The sequence below is a fragment of the Podarcis melisellensis genome (genome assembly GCF_964234715.1).
Source record: "Podarcis melisellensis genome assembly, chromosome: 3".
In the NCBI taxonomy this organism is placed as follows: domain Eukaryota; kingdom Metazoa; phylum Chordata; class Lepidosauria; order Squamata; family Lacertidae; genus Podarcis; species Podarcis melisellensis.
The window spans coordinates 87,440,020-87,461,169 of NC_138530.1; the positions used below are offsets into that span (position 1 = coordinate 87,440,020).

The following is a 21,150-nucleotide window of genomic DNA, read 5'->3' on the forward strand; positions in this document are numbered from 1 at the left end:
ACAAAGCAGTGTATGCATGGTTTCCAGGCAAATACCTTTCATATGGGCAGAACCATCAATTCTATAATAATAGTATGTGCTGGGGGCTTTCTAATGTACAAGCAGCATTAGTTTGTTTTCCTGTCATTACTGCATAATCATCATGCCTGATAGCAGAAGTGTCCAAAGAGAATAGTGTTTCTGAGTATCGTGGAGCTCTCACTGAAAACATATAATTAGCAACCTGTGTGCATAATGTGATCTTTCAGAAATTAATTTTTTTTACTGTTTGGCTCCTCCATCTTTCTTTTCTTTCCTCCTTTTGCTTTCAGCTATTTATGCTCTTTTCCCTAAATTATTTTGTTGTATTTTAAAGCCGGTGATGAGCATGCCAGAGGACATTTTCTTCACCTTTACCTTGATGATGGTAGACCAACCGCTCAGCTTGGCTGTAGCACTTCACGGGACATTCTGACGGCAACTGTCAATCACTCCATTAGCAGAGATGCCCTTGTGCCAATCACAGTCAGGTATGGATTTCCTATGCTTTGTTGAAGTGAGACTTGCACAGTATAACTGTATTTATTTGTTGCTGAGAAACCCAGAAACATTAAATATAAAGGCCAAGCATGCTTCTAAATAGAAAAACAACAACACTTCTCTGGGTTGGGATCGTAAGGATCAGTGGTAGACATGTTACTTTGAATGCAATAGTTTCCTGGTTCCACCCCTGGGCTCTCAAGTTAAAGGAATGAGTAGCAGATAATGTGAAAGCCTCCTTGCCTCAAACTCTAGAGTAGAGGGAGGGAACCAGCAGCCTTCTAGATGTCATTCAATTCCAGTTCAACTCCAACTAGCCCTGCAGATGTTGTTGGACTCCAAATCCCATAAGCCCCAGCCACCTTTGCCAATGATCAAGGATTATGGGAGTTGTGGTCTGACATCCTATGGAAGGCCACAGGTTCCCCATCAGTCAGAACAGACAATACAGGGATAAATGGGCATGTGGTTTGACCTGGTAAAAAGTTGCTTTCTTTGACAGATATCACAGTCAGGGTGATGGCGTAGGGGTACACATGGGCAAGCTGTCTCCAATTTGGGAATGTTATTCTGTGGTTATATTATAATTTCCTTGCCAAAATATGCCCAGGCAGATAATGTAACTTGAAAGTCATGAAAATGAACAGCTTTGAAGTAGAGACTAGACAGCCTTCAAAGTAGACCACAATGAGGAGAAACTCTCTTTCCTCAGCACTCTCTTTTCACCTTAGAAATCATACCCTACAAGCCACTATTACTTCGGGATGCATGGCTACAGGTTTTTCAAAAGATGCATTTAAAAATCAGCTTCTTTTACTATTTTATTGTGTATTAGGCTAATCGGTCCACAGGCTTCCAGTACAGCTTTCTCAACCACCTCTTAAATCTGTAGGAAAGCTTATATTTGGCGCTGTGTTGCTTTGTGTGAATATTATGGTTGTGTCCCAGATAGCTGTATTGGAGCAGACATTTGGAGTGCTAGACTTTGATTAATCTCTCAAACTGAACTTCACAGGGCAGGTACAAAATTTGTCTCCATCTCACACACAAAGAGACACACAGACACACCTGACACCAGATAATACGTTTAGCTAGGCAATGTTGAAATTTCATGGTCTCCATGATGGTTGGGGTTGTGTCAGTCACTCTGATCCATTGCACCAACAGTCTCTAATGAGCAGGGCACTTGATGTAAGTGTCTGTTAGCAGGAAGATACAGTTCTCTTGATTCTTCCGGGTTTGTTTGATGGAGAAAATCAGGCTCTGGGAATCGGCCACCCATACCTGATCAGTAGAGTCTATCTGCACAGTAAACTGTATAGCTTTGCACTGCTACTCTACCGCCATATTTCATCCACATTAAGTGCATGAACCAGAGTGAAGAAAGGACATAGTGTGCAACTGAGAACATTATAAGGCCTTCAGTGGATTAGCTGAGCTAGTGTTTCCCACACTCCCGTCAGCATGGTTTGGTTGTGCTCTGATCTAAGGACTGAGTTTGTGTGGGACTAGCCAGAATGTTTTAAGGATCAAAGTGTGGAGAAAATCTGCCCTTTCATTTTTAGATTACAAGGAGAGCATTCTAAGCAGGAGGACCAAATATACCCAGAATGTATTTTTTGAGCCCTGTTTTGTCAAGTATCACTTCTTCCCAAGGTGTCACAGTGCTGAAGTCTATTTGGGAGTATTGTTGCCTTCCAGTTAAGACTATTTTTAAAGTATGAAGGCCAGAAATAACTGAAACATAGTCCCAAGCAGGATTCCATAACATCTGGACTATCATAATAATAAAATAATTTATTATTTATACCCCGCCCATCTGGCTTCGGTTTCCCCAGCCACTCTATATTAAAAACACAATACAGCATTAAACATTAAAACTTCCCTAAACAGGGCTGCTCTCAAATGTCTTTTAAAAGTAGGATAGTTGCTTATTTCCTTGACATCTGATGGGGGGGGCATTCCACAGGGCATGTGGCACTATCGAGAAGGCCCTCTGCCCTAACCCTAACTTCTCACAGTGAGGGAACCACCAGAAGGCCCTTGGCGCTGGATCTCAGTTTCCGGGCTGAACGATGGGGGTGGAGACGCTCCTTCAGGTATACAGGACCAAATTCTTAGTTTCCCATTGTGGAAGGGGCAGAAAATGAACCATGGTTCTCCAAAATGTATATGTGGCCATTTAACAGCATTTTATCTGTCGTGCCAACAGCAAATGTTTCCTGCAACATAAGCCGAATAGTACCAGTGCATCCATGCCAAACATAATAGCTGCATATAGATTGTTGAGCTTCTCTCATTTTGCCAGTAAACCTAAATCAAATAATAGCAAAGAATGGGTGCTTTAAACAAACTCAAAGAATACATAGAGGTGTCTATACTTTTTCCCCATTTTTGTCTTGGTTTCTTACTTTAAATTCAGTACATAATTCACGGATACTTCCCCCTGGTTATGTTGCCTCTTCAAACACTTGGCTTGGATTAAGTATAAGAACAGTCTTCCACCTCTTTTAAGATGATCTATCAAAGATAAGAAAGCAATTGCTGCAACTATTCAAGCTCATTAAACAAGTACTTGAGGAGCAGATGTCTTCATTACAATACTCTTCATGCTCTGGAAAAGGGTTGGTCTTCTCACTCTAACTGTCCTCCTAAAGGAGCCTTAGCAAATGCTTATCCAGTGTTTCCAAAAATATCCCTTTAACAGAGTCGCAGAGTGGTGGGGGGCTGAGTGGGTTGTTGCCTCTGGCGCATTTTAGAAGTGTAGTATCACAAATATCAATGTGTCTGTGTGAACCTTTCACCTTGGCACATTGTGTGTCAAGATTATGGTTTGGCACCGTCAATAAAAATGTATTTTTATTTTTTATTTTTAAATGAATTTTCAAAGTGTTCTTGGCCTTGCTTGGGATGGGAGGAGGGACAGACAGTCCCTGCAGAAGTATCTGGTGGTTCTTCATGCAGAGCTGCAAGGAGATCTTCAGATGTATCTTCTTCATCTCACATTTCCAGGTCACAAAAATGACTAAGATTGGAAACCAGCCCACAGATCCAGCCATGTACTGCACATGCAATCCTGTAGCATGGATGTAGTCCAGCCTGCTGTGGCAAATGTACTCCATGGTGCAGTCTGAGGATCGTATCTAAAGAGATACGGCTTGACATCCTTGTGTACACATTTGGAATTGAAGTTGCCAACCTTTGACTCAGGGATAGAGCAATGGGTGCTATCTGCTTCAGGGTAGCAAAACCCCTCAATACAATTAAGACTGACATGGCTATTCAGTGGTCCATTCTTTGACTGCCATTTCCTGCCTTCTGTAGCAAACATTGCTGCAGTTTTTGGTTTTTAGAAGTAGATCACTATAGTACTAGAATGGGAGTCACTATTTCACCTTTCCAAGGTTTTGCTTTCCCAAAGCTGTTAATGCAAGAGACACTATGTATCTGGGACAAGAGCTAATAACCCTACTTGTGATGTACTGTTTGACATTTTTGCTTCTGTAAGCAGGCCTAGAGCAGGGGTAGCCAATGTGTGGTCCACTCTAAATGCTGGACTGCAATTCGCATCAAACCCAGCCAGTGTGGCTATTGGTCGGGGTAATGGGAATTGTAGGGATGCAGGCGGCGCTGTGGGTTAAACCACAGAGCCTAGGACTTGCTGATCAGAAGGTCGGCAGTTCGAATCCCTGTGACAGGGTGAGCTCCCATTGCTCGGTCCCTGCTCCTGCCAACCTAGCGGTTTGAAAACACATCAAGACACTCACTCCCCCCTGGCTAGCAGGATTAACAGCGCCCTTGCGGTAGAGGAGGAAGCTGCAACACAATATACTATTGTAATATATCACTACTTTATTTATTCTTCCTACCCACCCGACTCATCGGAACTGGGTTGGAAGCGAAAAACAGAGCGCTGTCTAAGGGGCTTCCGGAGCCTCTGGAAAGTGATTTCAATCGCGGCCAAAAGGAGTTAGCCCAATTGAGGGCAAGAAGATAAAACAGGATTGGAAGACAGTGAAAGGGGGATTAGCCCAATTGGGGGCAAGAAGACTCAGAAAGAAAGAAAAGGGAACTGGGGTATCAAATTTTGGAAGTGAAGTTTGAATCCTCATATTTAACGGATTAGCCTAATTGGTGGCAAGAAGTAAGAAGACTAATATCGGACCAAATTCGCAAAGACTGCAAACTTAAGGAGACAGTGGGAACTGGAATATAGACTTCCTCATTCTTTTTCTAAATTGAGTTTTCTGTTGGGGGAGGGGGGAGTTGGTTCTCCGGGAAGTGGGAAGAAGGGAAAAACGGTATACTGGGTTTAATTTAAACGGTTCAGCGGAATCAGACCAAAATCTCACAATGTCATACACGCAGAAAAAGGTAGGGGAGGGGGGGACCCCAACTGAAAGAAAGGGGTCCAAACAAGAATCTGATTTCAGAGCAGAAATATTAAAAATGTTCAGTGAAATTAGACAGAGTGAAAAGAACTTAGAATCAAAAATTGAACAGGTAGACGCAAGAATTGGAAAAATAGATAAGAAAATAGATGAGACAGTAAGAGAACTCAAAGGGCAAATTAAGGAAGTATCTAAAAGAACCCAAGCATTAGAAGAGGGGATGAAAAAGATAAAAACGGAAATAAGAGAATTAAAGCGAGAAGAAGATAAAACTAAGATGGGACTCCAGGAGACCAACAAAACCCAAGAAGAAATGTGGGATGCCATCTCTATGAGTGAGCTTCGACGACGGGAAGCAAATCTGAGGATGAGAGGGATACCAGAAACGCAGAATGAGAATATCAGACAAAAGTTAATAGTAGAGCTGGCGCGGTGGCTGGAACTCCAGGAAGGTGAAGTAGCAAATATGATATCGAACGTCTTCAGAATGAGGGTTAAAACAAACAAAGCGAAGAAATATCCAGGAGACTGCCTCATAATTTTCAAAGATAGGGACATGAGAAATTTGGTCCTTCAAAAAAATAGAGAAAAAAGGCTAATTATAGACGGTAGCTACACAATCATTTTCAAGGACATTCCAATTAGATTATTGAAACGGAGAGACCCCTATAAAGCAATAGTCCAAACTCTCAAAAAGAATAATATAGAATTTAAATGGGAGTTCCCCGAGGGGATCTCCTTTTTTTACAAGAGCAAAAGGCACAGACTGACCAATCCGCAAGAGATAAGTAAATTTCAAAGGAAATACAAAGAGCTGACGGCAGAAGAGGAGGAAGAGGATAAGGGCGCATCAGGAGGAGAAGAGACAAAGAGGAAAAACAGCCAGAGAGACGAGGAACAGGAGGAAGAAGAGGCGAGAGAGGAAGAGGAGGAAGAAGAGGAGGAAGGCATCTAAATACATTTAAGTAAAATAATATGGCTTTAAAAATCTGGAACTGGAATGTGAATGGCTTGAATGAAAAGAAAAAACGCAACAAGGTGGAACAATTTTTAAAGAAGAAAAACTTAGACATAATTTGTCTACAAGAGACCCACATCGCAAGGGGTCACAGAAGGATCCTGATTAATAAGAGATTAGGCAATGAATTTATATCCTCAGATAAAAAGAAGAAGAGAGGAGTGGTAATGTACGTCAAAAGCAAAATAGAAGCCCAACAAATATTCAAAGACGATGAAGGAAGAATGATGGCAATTCAGATCAATTGGCAAGGTGAAAAAATAATAGTGGTCGGGATCTATGCGCCAAATGATAATAAATCCGAATTTTACAAAAAATTGGAGGACAAACTATTAGAATTTGCAGACCAAAAGATAGTTTTGATGGGAGATATGAACGGGGTGGTCTCCTTAGAAATGGATAGACTAAGGAATAACAGCTCAAAAGAAGGGAAGTTACCTAAGTCTTTTTTTGAAATGATAAAGAGCTGTAATCTAATAGACATCTGGAGGCTGAGATACCCACTAAGAAAAGAATTCACATTCTACTCCGACCCAAATGAATCTATGTCCAGAATTGACCAAATTTGGATATCAAATGAGCTGGCACCGAGAATATCCCAGGTAGAAATTCAACCAAGAGTAATCTCAGATCACAGTCCTTTGGAAATAGAAATCAAGAGTTTGGAAGAAAGATCGTTTAGATGGAAAATGAGCGACTACTTATTGGATGATCAAAAGGTAATTGAAGAGGCGAAGAAGAAATTGAAAGAATATTTTGAAGATAATTGGGACAAAGGAACGAAGAAGAGTGTGGTCTGGGACGCAGGCAAGGCGGTGATGAGGGGGTACTTTATCCAACAGAACTCGATTAAAAGAAAGAATAGAGAAAAGGAAAAGAAGGAACTATTAAGACAAATTATGGAAAACGAACAGAAACTGATAAAAGAGCCAAATAATGCCAGAATCAAACAAAGTATTAAAGTGTTGCAAAAGGAGTTCGAAATGATGATAAACAAAGAAGTTGAATGGAATATTAAAAGATTAAGACAAAAGAATTTTGAATTTGCAAATAAAGCAGGGAAGTGGCTGGCATGGCAGACTAAGGAAAGAAAAGAGCGAAATACAATAAACAAAATAGAGGTGGGTGGAGAGGAGATAACCAACCCTAAGGGGATTAGGAAAGGATTTTTGGATTTCTACAAACAACTGTATAGAAGGAAAGAAAAGAACAACACAAGGAAAATAGAAAGATATTTAAAAGAGAAAGAAGTACAGAAGATTCCAACAGAGGCACAAGAGAGACTGAACACCCCAATAAGATTGGAAGAGATAAAAGAGGCAATCAAAAAACTGAAAAATGGAAAAGCCCCGGGACCAGATGGCTTTACAGCAAGGTACTATAAAGAACTAGAGACAACTCTGATACAACCAATGAAAGAAGTGATGAATATGATTTTGAAGGAGAAAGAGATTCCGGAGACGTGGAGAGAAGCACTCATAACATTTATTCCAAAAGACGATGCAGATCTGACGCAAGTCAGAAATTATAGGCCAATCTCCCTATTGAATACGGATTATAAAATCTTCGCAGGGATACTGGCAGAAAGGCTGAAAAAGGTTTTACAAGGAATTATACATGAAGATCAGGCAGGCTTCCTTCCCGGCAGACAGATGAGAGACAATGTGAGAAATATTGTAAATATTATAGAATATCTGTCTGCTAGGAATGAGAAGCAGGCAATGCTAATGTTTGTGGATGCTGAAAAAGCATTTGATAATGTATCATGGGACTTTCTGCTGAAAAACATCGAACAGAGGGATATGGGCAACAATTTTTTCAACGGAGTAAAGGCGATATACACGGAGCAAAGAGCCAGATTGATAGTAAATAGTGTGATTTCAGAAGAAATAAAAATCTCAAAAGGCACTAGACAAGGCTGTCCACTGTCCCCATTGATATTCATCATGGTTCTGGAGGTGTTACTAGACTCAATAAGGAAAAAAGAAAGAATAAAAGGGGTGGCGGTAGGAAAAGACCAACATAAAGTAAGAGCCTTCGCAGATGACTTGGTGCTGACGGCTGAAGATCCGCTGGAGTCAGCTACAGAAATATTGGATGAAATTGAGAAATTTGGAGAGGTAGCGGGGTTCATAATAAATAGGAAGAAAACAAAAATCATGGTTAAAAATATGGAGAAATCAGCGACGGAAGAATTGCAGCAACAAACAGGAATTGAAATCGTCAAAAAAGTGAAATACTTAGGAATTTGGCTGACCCCAAAAAATATCGACCTATACCAGAATAACTATACACCGACATGGAATAAAATTAAGAAGGACTTGATAATATGGAATAGACTAAAATTATCCATTTGGGGCAGAATTTCTCTAATTAAGATGTCAGTATTGCCCAAAATGTTATTCCTATTCCAAATGCTACCGATCTTAAAAGGAACGTTGATTTTTAAAGAATGGCAGAGGTTGATCGCAAGATATGTTTGGCAGGGGAAAAAACCAAGAATTAAACATAAATTATTGATAGATGCAAAGGAAAGGGGGGGTTTTGCCCTGCCCGACTTAAAGATATATTATGAGTCAGCATGCTTATGTTGGCTGAAAGAATGGATCAACCTGAAAAACACAAAGCTGTTAGATCTGGAAGGATTCGATAATAGAGCTGGATGGCACGCCCATTTATGGAAGGAGAAGAAAAAGGGTTATAAATCATTTGAAAACCATATCTTTCGGAGAGCCTTGCTGGAGGTATGGGATAGATATAAAAACATTCTGGAAGTCGGAGTCCCACATTGGCTGTCCCCATTAGAGGTGTTGGCAGTTAAAAAAGTTAATATGAGAGACAACTGGGCGACTTATGGAGAATTGGTGAGGAAGGAAGGGGGAAAATGGAGGATAAAACCATACGAGGAAATAAAAGGGCAGGTTTATGATTGGCTACACTACCTCCAAATAAACGAAATGTTTAAGAGGGATGAAAAAGAAAAAGGGTATAGAGAAAGAGAATCCAAATTTCAAATAGAAATAGTGAATAACAACCATAAGGTGATTTCAAAAATGTATAAAATCTTGTTAGAATGGTATACGATGGATGAGGGGGTGAAAGATACGATGATTCAATGGGCCAGAGATTTGGGACAAAACATAGAAATAGATGATTGGTACAAAATATGGAACGAAAACATAAAATTTACAGCCTGTGTCTCCCTAAAAGAGAACTCAATGAAGATGGTGTATAGATGGTACCTGACGCCAGTAAGATTAGCTAGAATGTATAAAATCAGTAATAAATGTTGGAGGTGTGGAGAGAAGGAGGGTACATTCATGCACATGTGGTGGGAGTGCAGCAAAATAAGGGAATTTTGGGGGACTATACACAGTGAACTGAAGAAAATATTAGGATATAATTTTGTTAAAAAACCGGAAATTTTTCTATTAGGAATAACAAGAAGGGATATAATAAGGAAAGACTGTAAATTTTTTCAATATGCTATTACGGCGGCAAGGATGCTGGTGGCCCAGAATTGGAAAGGAAAAGAGGTCCCGACTCTGGAAGACTGGAGGGCTAAACTTATGGATTACGCAGAATTGGACAAATTAACAGGCAAAATAAGATATCAAAAAGATCAGAAATTTTTGGAAAACTGGGGGAAATTTACGGATTATTTGGAAATCGTATGTGAGGAACAGACAACGTTAGTGTGTCTCAAAGAAGCTTTGTGAAAGAGTGAGGAACATTACGCAAAGAGAAACATAGAAAGAATTGTAACGTTTAATGGTAATGTTGAAGCTAAGAAATGTGTAGATAGGATAGAGGGTGCGAAAGATTGTCGGGAAAGTTGAGGGAGGTCTAAACAGAGAAGAGAGATGAGATGTAATGGGATACAAATAAGTTTTTCTTTTTTGTGTTGCTAAAATTCAATAAAAATATATGAAAAAAAAAAAAAGAAAACACATCAAAGTGCAAGTAGATAAATAGGTACCGCTCCGGCGGGAAGGTAAACGGCGTTTCTGTGCACTGCTCTGGTTCACCTGAAGCAGCTTAGTCATGCTGGCCACATGACCTGGAAGCTGTACGCCGGCTCCCTCGGCCAGTAAAGCGAGATGAGCGCCGCAGCCCCACAGTTGGCCACAACTGGACCTAATGGTCAAGGGTCCCTTTACCTTTAATGGGAATTGTAGTCCAACAAATGGAGGGCACCATATTGGTTACTGCCCCCCAATGTAGAGGTAGAACCAGGGATACTCCAACACATTTTGTTGGCAGAAAACCTATGTGGCATCCCTCTTGGTGCTAAAACTGCACTTATAAACACGAGAAAGTTCTCAGGCAGGCTAGTGTACTCTACCTAATAACATAAAACAAAAATTATATTCTTGAGAAATAATGGCTTGAAGACCTAAAATAAAACCATGTTGCTTACAATTAATTTTTGTACAGCCTGTAGACCCATGTTATTTAACTGTGCATTTACTTACTGGTTGCTGCAGATATCTGCAGTACAGTAAAAACTGAATACAGCTTTTTATTAAATTAATCTATATTATCATATTCTTTCAGTTTAAACAGTTTCAGTAATGAGTAGCATTGGCTGGAGTGGTTTTGTTTTATAATCATGTGTACAGTCCTATAGCTAAGCAGCCACATGCAAAGCAGGATATTGTGTGCAATAATTAAAATCTCAATTTAATTAACAGAACAGACAAGGAGGAAATGCTAGATTTTAATGCAGACAACAAACCAGAAAACCTTTTATTCTAATGTAATATTTTTATTATTTTATTTTATTTTTAAAAAACCATGTACCATATCATAGTGTTGTAAATCAGCAGACAGATGTATCATTTGAGTTTACATGACTGACACAAAAGCAATGTTCTGAAGATGACAATTTATTTAGAGGGCAATATTTACATAACATATGTCCTGGAAATATTTCATTACACCAGTGTCTTTCACATTGTGCCATGTGTTCTGAGACAGTGTGACTTCAAGGAGAAGATAAAGTTCAGCTTGCTGACAGCAATCCCTCCTTGCATGATAATGACATCTTAAGACAATGACATTCCAAGAACAGTATTTATCCTTCTGAAATAATCAGCCATGCCACCAAGAGCAGAACACAATATTTTGATGATGCGTGTCAAGCATTCTACAAGAAAGAAAGTAGAAGCGCTTTTATGTAGGTGGCCCAGCTATTTTCATCAGTGTCTATGAAATTTTTCAGAGCAACAGAAGATCTCTGTTCCAAGGATCTCACAGTATAAATGTAGATTGTGGGCTGGGAGTGGAGGGTTCTAAATTGCACAAAAAGGGGAGGGGATCCTCACTTCAGGTCTTTACCCTCAGACCCTCATGGAGGTTTCCAAAGTGTGAGCACATGATGCGTCAGAGGGTGCAGGGCTTGGCAGCACACACACACCACTCACCTTCACACATTTGCAACTGACACCCAAGAAGATCTCTTGTATGGCTGTAGATGACTGTTGATACCACAAATCTGTCGCATGTATGCATGTATGTATGTATGTATGTATGAAAAATAAACCCAACTTTACCATTTGACAGGATGATACGGGTTATCGAGGTATGCCACAGTAAACAAAGAGCAACTCTGATCATTAGAAAGGCTCAGTGAATATTCAGGGGATTCTGGTATCTGTTGTCTCAAGTTGAGATAGCCATGGATTGCTGCTCAATAGCTTGGGTGGCCCAGAGTGATCCTTGGCTGTCAGCATATTAGGCATGAAGGAGAGGCAGGCACTGGGTGGGAAAGCCTGTAAAAAGGCCAGAGGGCTATCTGATTGCCAGTTGCATCTTCCCAGGAGAAGGTAGGAACCTGCCACCCCCCGACTTTCCATCTTGCCTGACACCCCATCCCTGAAGCAGCACCTAGCAGGGTCAATGGCTCCACTGAACAGGAGGCTTGGCTTGGTCCTGCATGGTGCAGCATTCTCCTTTGCAAGAGGCTTCCCCACAGAAAAGGTGCTTGCAAAGCAGCACCCTGTAGAATCGATAACTCTGCTTAACAAGTGCTGTGCAAATGTATCAATCCTGCATGGTGCAGAGTGCTCCTTTGCTTGCAACTTCCAAAGAAGTACCAAGAATTGACCCCTCATCCTGCACGCAAGAATGCTTTTGGTCAGGAGGGGAGTAACTGCAAAGTCTCGTTCCCCCATCTCCTCCCAGTATAAGGGGGTCTCTCTCCCCCACTCTCTGTGCCTAAACACAAGAAACAGAGGCTGAGAATCCACCTTCCCCCAGCACACTGCATGGAAGTTGTTGCTGCTCTTCCCTTTCAAGTCCCTCCTGGTTCTAGGAGACTGTAGGGTGGGCAAAGGTGGGGAATCTACTGATCCATGCCTGAACCATCCCTCCTTCCTCTGCTACATACAGGGCACCCTCCTCTGCCTCAGACTGCCCTGACTCTCCCTCCTCCCCTGACTCCTGTCTTGCAGGTGGTGTGACACTCCATAAATCACTGGTCCCCTCTCCTGGGTCACTCCCCTGGTCCCCTGCCTCTGCAACACACTCTTTGGAGTTGTGCCAGTCCTTGACACCACAGGGGCAAATTAGACATTACATTAATGTGGTGTGTGAATTCTATTCTCAAGATCTGCATTTTTCAAAAGTAGCTTAGTGAGGACAATTGTGTAAGAGGAGTTGGGACAATTGTGTAAGAGGAGGCGAAGTTTGATTTTTCCTCCTCCCATTCCACTTCCCCCAGGCTGTTATTTGCAGTTTCAGGTGCAAATAGCTGCATTGGTGGGTGGCTACCATTTGTTTAAAGAACAAGCTATAGGTAGGGAAGCCAAAGCATGCGATTTAACTCTGTCGTTAAAGTAGCATCTAGTTTGACCCAGAGAGTCTCAGTTAAAATCTGGAGACCCTGACACATAGCAAAGATGGTCATTTTTTAATGCAAGTATTTTGCAGAAACCCAGTTTCAAAGCACTAGGTTTGAGAGATTCTCCCTTTTTTCCTTCTGTCTGGAGAGAATGCATGCTCATTCCGTACATGTTGAGAGATAATGACACAGGTAGGCTCATTCGTAACCTTCTGTCACTCTCCATATTAAACTCTTATCTTAAAAACAAGAGAGAAAGATTAGTCTTGCCCAGTATATTGTAAAGATGATTGAGTAACTAGCAGATGATGGAGGAAGCATTGTAAAGTATTTTGGCACTCATCTGTTGTTTTTACCTTCCATGTTCAAAGTAATGGAACTAATTAAATATATTTATAAGCCTTGTCATATCAATATATATATATATTTAAACAACAAGGGCAAATGAGAAATGACCATTATACATCCTTATATATAATCAATATTACATCATTAATCTTCAACACATATAAACAGGAGGTAATTACGCCTAGGATGATCTTACCAATTTGTCATAAGCTGCAGCCTTCCCAAAGCATTTATTTAAAGGAGTGCTCAACTCTGCCTCCAATTCAGAACAAATATTGTTTGAAGGCATAATGAATGTAAACTGTGTGAACAAATTATATGCACAGTAAATAGCAACCAATAAATTCATTTTGGAGAAGAAAGGGAAACTTGTAAAATAATACATCAGCAGGAAACTAGGTGTAGCATTGAAACATCTTGGACATTTGTTCGTTTGTTTTACCTATATTAAAACATAAGAAACGGAATAGTCTTTAAGCTGTTCAGTGTCTTATAAAAATATCATGATCAATGCCTTAATATATATATATAAAAGAGAAGAGGGCATAAATGAACTATCGAAAATATCTACATGTTTCATTCAGTCTCCATCAATATGACCATATACATAAGACTATCCAAGGCATGGATAGACAAATGGCAGCTCATGGGCCAGCAGTTTTATTTGGCCTGATAGTTATATCAAATGTTCCCACTCCTGTCTACTCAGAGTAACTTGCAATGGAGCTTACTTTTAGGTACAACATGGGAAGGTAGAAAGCTGCCTTGTCCTGAGTCAGACCTTTTGTCTGTCTAGCTCAGCAGTGTTGGAATTCTGCCTGGGTCAGAGGAATGTGCCACAGCGTAGGCACCGGCAGATATTCCTTGGCGACCTCCCCGCTGCTACTCCCGGCAGATAAGCAGGCGAGGTCTCGGCGATTCTTCCCAGATGTGTGAGAAGAACACACCATTTCTTCTCTCTCCCCTTTGGTATCCCCAGGGAGGGGAAAGAAGCAGACAGAAATCTATTTACATCCTTTATTTCTGTCTCTTACATCAGTACAGAGAAACATGTCTGCACTCAACAGCAGTAAGAAATAAACTCCACCCATGTACTTCCAGTACGAGTCATGTGACACACACTCTGAGCTAACATCCGGTGCTCAATACAGAATGGACTGCCCCTTTGTTCCCATGGCAACAGTCACAAACATCCTGTTTGGCTTTGCAGCCACAAGCAGCTGACTGAGCTGCTAGAGCCTTTGCTTGCTGCAGCATTGCTGCTTTATGGTAACAAGCAGCTGTTAGTGACCCTCTGGGGTTTCAGACATGGAACGTTCCTACTTGGAGGTGCCAGGTATGGCACTTGGGACCTTCTTCATGCAGCCATATTCAACTTAGGTAAAGGTAAAGGGACCCCTGACCATTAGGTCCAGTTGTGTCCGACTCTGGGGTTGCAGTTCTCATCTGGCTTTATTGGCTGAGGGAGCCGGCGTACAGCTTCCGGGTCATGTGGCCAGCATGACTAAGCCGCTTCTGGCGAACCAGAGCAGCGCACGGCAACACTGTTTACCTTCCTGCTGGAGCGGTATCTATTTATCTACTTGCACTTCGATGTGTTTTCAAACTGCTAGGTGGGCAGGAGCTGGGACCGAGCCACGGGAGCTCACCCCGTTGCGGGGATTCGAACCGCCGACCTTGTGATTGGCAAGCCCTAGGCTCTGTGGTTTAACCCACAGCGCCACCCGCATCCCCTAAAGGCTTAAATCCAGGGCTAGGCAACATGCAGCCCATGGGCCACAAGCGGCCAACAGGGGTCATTTAAACGGCCCATGAGCTGCCCACTGACCGAGCTGACCGCTTGGTGAGCCCCCGCAAGGAGCAAGGAGTGGGGACTCACTTTCGCGGCGCCAAAAATTGCATCTGTGCAGACATAGGAAATCGTGTCTGCGCATGTGCAGATGCCAAAAATCACATCTGCGCAGACGCGATCTGGCCCACGGAACAATCTCTGTGGGAGTGAACCAGCCCAGGCGAGGTAAACCTTGCCGACCCCTGGCTTAAATCCAACACAGTAGTTAGGCTCACTGATTCCATTCTGTTTTGCATTGCAGGTAAATGTATTTAGGATTGCAGCTTTAGCGTTGTATGTATGTTTGCTTAAGGACTTCCCCTTCCCCTTCCTTACCCCACCCCTGCTCCAAATCTGCTCCAGAACAGAACTGCTAGTGCCTGCGGGGAGAAGTTCCATTGTGCAAGTGGAAGTCCTTGCGTGAATGGAACAACATCATTGGGTACGATCCTTCGTTTTCATTTGCACAGGAGACCACTGGACACCTGTGGAGCTTTTTTAGAATGAAAAGATATTCCTAGTGCACAAGTCATGTATAAGGAAACAGTGAAAAGCCCAGATAGGCAGCACCAGTCTGTCAAGTGACAGAAATTCCCCATGAGCAACCTGTGTGCTTTTGTTTCCCTGTAACGTGGTTCTTTCTTCCAAGCCAGCTGCAGACATTCTGGCCTGGATATCACCTATTAGTTTCATTCTGACTCATACTGCTCCTCCAGCTACCCGCACACACTGGCAGAATGCTGATCTCAGACCAGAAGATAGAGTGCCTTTTGTGGAAACTTACCTGGCTGTTAGCTAAACAAAAGGATACAGCAGGGATGGGGAATGTGTTACCCTGCAGAGGCTGCTCAACTACAATTCTCATTATCCTTGATCATTTGCCATACTGGCTGCTGCTAATGGGCCTCCACTTCCCCATCCTTGTGCTACAATGTTTCTTTTTATTACATCTCTTCCCCACCATTCCTTCTAGGCCTTCAGTGCGGTGGACATTAATCCTGACCTTGGAGGTGAGAGAGGCTCAGAATGAGTAATTGGCTCTAGGTCACCCAGAGAGCATCATGACCGAGGGAGTAGTTAGATCTGGGTCTAGTGACCCTTGCCCAACACTCAGTCCACTACATTTATTCCTTTGTTTACTAAATTTATATAGGCGGCTCAATAGTAGAGGTTCTCAGGGCAACTCACAAGGACAGACTACAGGAACCACTGACTTTCTTGGGCTCATTTGTAAAAGAGACACACTGTTGTGGGCACCATACGGATGCTGCAGTTGTGCACCCATGTTCTGCAATTCTGCACATGCATGCACACTCATTTCCCCCCTTTCTGCCAGCATAATACTTTTTGTACTGTCCTTCTCTTCTGAGTTGTGTGACACCCAAATTGTAAGAGAAAGGAGCAGGAGGAAGACTCTTCTAAGGAAATGCTTTAGGGTGTTGAAAATGCTTCTGCCCAGATTTGTCTGGGTCTTTTGTTGAACATAAAATTCTAACAACGTTTCCCCTAGTTTATTTGCTATACAGCCCTATTTAGTGCTAACCCTATTTTGCCTTCCTAGCCTCAGACCTTCTTTGCAATGTATAACCTTTGTGTGTTTGCCTAAGAAAAAAAGGAGTGAGCCAGCTGGTTATTTTAATCAGTAGCCAGATACAGGCAACCCTGATTTTCTACTTTATCAAATACTTTTGTTTGCCAATGGCAAAGCATTAAATATTTTACTTAATATTTACTTACTTTAATATGGGGCACTGTAGTAGCAGGAGACACATTGAAAAATGGAACAGTGGACTTTCTGTAGGCTGGCTGTAAATTAAGGCAAACAGAATAGAAAGCAAAGCCAATAATGGTTTGGGATCTGACTAACAATACACATTGCCACTCACAAAAAGCAGCAGTCATAGTGCCTTATGTATAGCCTGTAAATCCTGGGATCCTGAACTAAAGAGTAATGAACATAAAAAATAATAATTCAATACAGAATTTATTTAGTTTCAGTTCAGGTTAATGAGACTGAAGTAGAGGGCTCTTACAGAGACTCGGGAAACACTCAAGAAAAATATATTTTTGTGTTAATGCTTTCTTGGAAATTCACTGTATTATTATTTTTAGACAGTTAGAATTATTTGCCAGGGCTTTCTGCATCTTGAATGTCAACTTGTCCTCATTATCTTTTGCTCTTTAGTTGAGTCACATCACTGACAAGGCACTGTGCCAAGATGTAAACATTGCCTTTAGGACTTCTTTAATTTCTCACCTTTTTCTGCCACTTGTCTTCTTTTTTTTCTTTTTCTTTTTCGGTCATATTGGCGCCTTGAGCCTTTTCTCTCAGTGTTTACTAGAATCATTGGTCCCCCTCTGCAAGTAGTAGGTAAACCCCGGGAGAACGCCAACTTTGATTTCTGCGCTGCCACTGTTTTAATGGTATAATGATTGAAAGCCAGCAGACAACATGAGTCTTAAAAAGATGGAAAGAAAAAGAGGATCAGTTCCAACAACATTTTAGTGGACTGCTTGAACACGCACACACCAAACAGCAACCCTTGTTCATATGAAGGGTCTGTTTGTATTAGCAGTAAAACATTAGAACTGGGTGGTTCTACTTCTGCAAAAAGGAAAACTGCAAGATGTGGGTTTTCTTTTTACAGAAAAGAGGCTGTGATCTTGCATGAGTTTACAGTGCCAAGCTTGCACTTTTCATATGAGTAGACCTGCTCCTTGTATTTTTGCACAAAGCAGTGGCTGGTGGATTCCTGAGACTGAGCCATTATGCTTCCATTTCAGGGAGGAACAAAAGAAACACTTCAGATTTTTGAAATAAGGGCATGAAAGGCATGTTGTACTAGTTATTTTATCAACTCAGTGCAAAAAGATATGAATTATTAATATTTCTTACCTGCCCTTCAACATTAGGTCCAAGGGCAACCTACAATTTTAAAAAGGCAACATTAATAACAGTTGATACGGACTGCAATCAAGAGAATAAGGCGAGTCCTAAAATATAAATTCAGTTGTCAAAGGCCAGACTTGAGAAATACATTATTAGCCTACAACAGAAACTATATGATGCATCTCTGTGTGGAAGGAATTGCAGAGCTTCGGGTCTGCCACAGAAAATGCCATCTCCCAAGATTCCCTCCACCTGCTTATGAATGACCCTCTAAAATGTTGTAAGTTATTTAAAGTTGTGCTATCTTGGAAGATATAGGATCACCCTGGGTCACTCTCTGTAGATAGTGCTTTTCATATCAGGTCCTTTGATTACCAATACAGTGGTGCCTCGCAAGACGAAATTAATTCGTTCCGCAAGTCTCTTCGTCTTGCGAGTTTTTCGTCTTGCGATGCACGGTTTTCCATAGGAATGCATTGAAAATCAATTAATGCGTTCCTATGGAAAAAGCCTTCCCCCGACCTCTTCTGGCGGGCGGCATTTTAAAATCGCCCGGGACAGCGGAGGACTTCTCCGCTGTCCGGGGCGATTTAAAAGCCCCTGGGAAGGCAGGCAGGGGGGACAAAGGCTTTCCCGCCCGGCCGCCCGGCTTCGGGACATCGTTCCGATGCCGGGCGGCTGGGGGAGGCGTTCCTGCCCCACCGCCCGGCATCGGGACGATGCCCCGAAGCCGGGCGGCTGGGGGAGGCGTTCCTGCCCCACCGCCCGGCATCGGGACGATGCCCCGAAGCCGGGCGGCTGGGGGAGGCGTTCCTGCCCCACCGCCCGGCATCGGGATGATGCCCCGAAGCCGGGCGGGGGGGGAGGCTTTCCCGCCCGGCCGCCCGGCTTCGGGACATCGTTCCGATGCCGGGCGGCTGGGGGAGGCTTTCCTGCCCCACCGCCCGGCATCGGGACGATGCCCCGAAGCCGGGCGGCTGGGGGAGGCTTTCCTGCCCCACCGCCCGGCATCGGGACGATGCCCCGAAGCCGGGCGGCTGGGGGAGGCTTTCCCGCCCGGCCGCCCGGCTTCGGGACATCGTTCCGATGCCGGGCGGCTGGGGGAGGCGTTCCTGCCCCACCGCCCGGCATCGGGACGATGCCCCGAAGCCGGGCGGCTGGGGGAGGCTTTCCTGCCCCACCGCCCGGCATCGGGACGATGCCCCGAAGCCGGGCGGCTGGGGGAGGCTTTCCCGCCCGGCCGCCCGGCTTCGGGACATCGTCCCGATGCCGGGCGGTGGGGCAGGAAAGCCTCCCCCAGCCGCCCGGCATCGGAACGATGCCCCGAAGCCGGGCGGCTGGGGGAGGCTTTCCCGCCCGGCCGCCCGGCTTCGGGACATCGTCCCGATGCCGGGCGGTGGGGCAGGAAAGCCTCCCCCAGCCGCCCGGCATCGGAACGATGCCCCGAAGCCGGGCGGCTGGGGGAGGCTTTCCCGCCCGGCCGCCCGGCTTCGGGACATCGTTCCGATGCCGGGCGGCTGGGGGAGGCTTTCCTGCCCCACCGCCCGGCATCGGGACGATGCCCCGAAGCCGGGCGGCGGGGGGAGGCTTCAAAAGCCGTCCGGGGGCTTTTAAATCGCCCCGGACAGTCCCGGGGCGATTTAAAAGCCCCCGGTTAGGCAGGCAGGGGGGGCAAAAGTCTTTGCCCCCCCTGCCTGCCTTCAAAAGCCGTCCGGGATAGCGGGAAGCGCTTCCCTGCTATCCCGGACGCTTTTAAAATGCTGGCGGTGGGGAGCAAAGCCTTTCGCCCCCGCCGGCCTTCCTGGACCTCTTCTGAAGTCCGGAGGGGGGGAAAAGGCTTTGCTCCCCACCGCCAGCATTTAAAAAAAGGTCCCCGAGATTTCCCTATGGGCTTTCGTCTTGCGATGCAAGCCCATAGGGAAAATCGTCTAGCGAAGCGTCGCAAAAACCGAAAAACCCTTTCGTCTTGCGGGTTTTTCGTCTTGCGAGGCATTCGTCTAGCGGGGCACCACTGTATGTCTAATCCTGTAATTTGCTGCGGTGTGCTTGTTGTTCGACTGCAGAATAATAATCGAGTCTAGACTTAGAGTCAGTGTTCAGTCTTTAGCGTATCTTTGTAATGGATCTTAAGGATCAAGGCTAGGGGAAAACCCCTGCCTGAAACATTGAAAGCTGCTGAGAACCAAGCAAAGATGGGCCATTGGTCCAGCAACTTACATTTGGTCCATGCCATATTCTGTAGTATTGCTGATCATCTTTTACAGCATAACCTCTTCTTTTAACTTTGGCTCTGATTCTTACATAGAACACAGCCGTGAAAAAAGCTTGGCCGACTAATGATCCGCAGTGTAATGAAATGGAACTATTTGGATTTCAGATGTTTAGTCTTTAAGTACATAGTATGAAACAGTAACTCTGTCTTCACTGGGTTGTTGTAGTTTCAAACTGTAGATCCCTTGCCCTTATTGTCTAAGGGAGAGTTTTCCAAACTTTTCATGCTGGTGACACACTTTTTAAACATGGATCATTTCACGACACAGTAATTCAGTTTTACTACCAAACCCAGAGGTTAAACTAACCCCTTTCAGCCCTGAGAGCAGCATGGGGAGCATTTGTGCGACGCACCTACACATTGCAGCCGACACACTAATGTGTCGCGACACAAAGTTTGGAAAGCTCTAGTCTAGAGTCTGAAAACCTCCCCATACAACTAGTTCCATATGCACCATGGGACTCTGGGCTTCTGCGTTTTGAACACTCACCCTCTGTGGCACATGACACGTCGCTTTGTTTCCTAGTCACATACAAATATACGCTGCCTTTGTTTTATACGATTTCATTTTAATGGGATAAAACCAACACAGAAAATTCCACGAAGGCAGGCAGAGCTGCGAAACGTTGCCCTCTTTCCCTCACTGACTTGACTGAAATAGGAAGAATCTTCAATAACCTGAAGGTTGTATTGCGAATGCGGAAGACCAAAGGGCCAAGGCACCTTTACAGCTACATTAGGTAGTAAATGGAGCTGCACCGAATTGCTCAGCTCAAATTCAAGCTGAGCTGCACAAAGCCAATGCACCTCATCTCACCTCACACACGTTCTTGAGCTACAATTTGAACTAACATTTTATTGCCGACAAGATTCACAGTGCTTTGCCACCGCATCCAGCATCTTATTATTTTGTCTTAGCAGACACGGGCAAAAGTTGAGAAACTCATTTTGAAATTGCTTCAGGTAACTGGGTAATGTCACCTGCATGTTACCTGGACAGAGTATAGAGTATATGTTTTATAATGCTCAAACATAGC

The 21,150-nt window shown here is 43.6% G+C and overlaps 1 protein-coding gene across 5 annotated transcripts in view; it reads left to right on the top strand.

Annotated features, from left to right (window-relative positions):
• Positions 1-21,150, top strand: part of EYS (eyes shut homolog) — a 567,790-nt gene that overhangs the window by 455,338 nt on the left and 91,302 nt on the right. For all 5 annotated transcript variants that reach the window (XM_081905892.1, XM_081905891.1, XM_081905893.1 and 2 more), the window contains one exon: positions 356-509. In XM_081905892.1, coding sequence (XP_081762018.1) covers positions 356-509 — 154 coding nt within the window. The remainder of the gene's footprint in view (positions 1-355; positions 510-21,150) is intronic.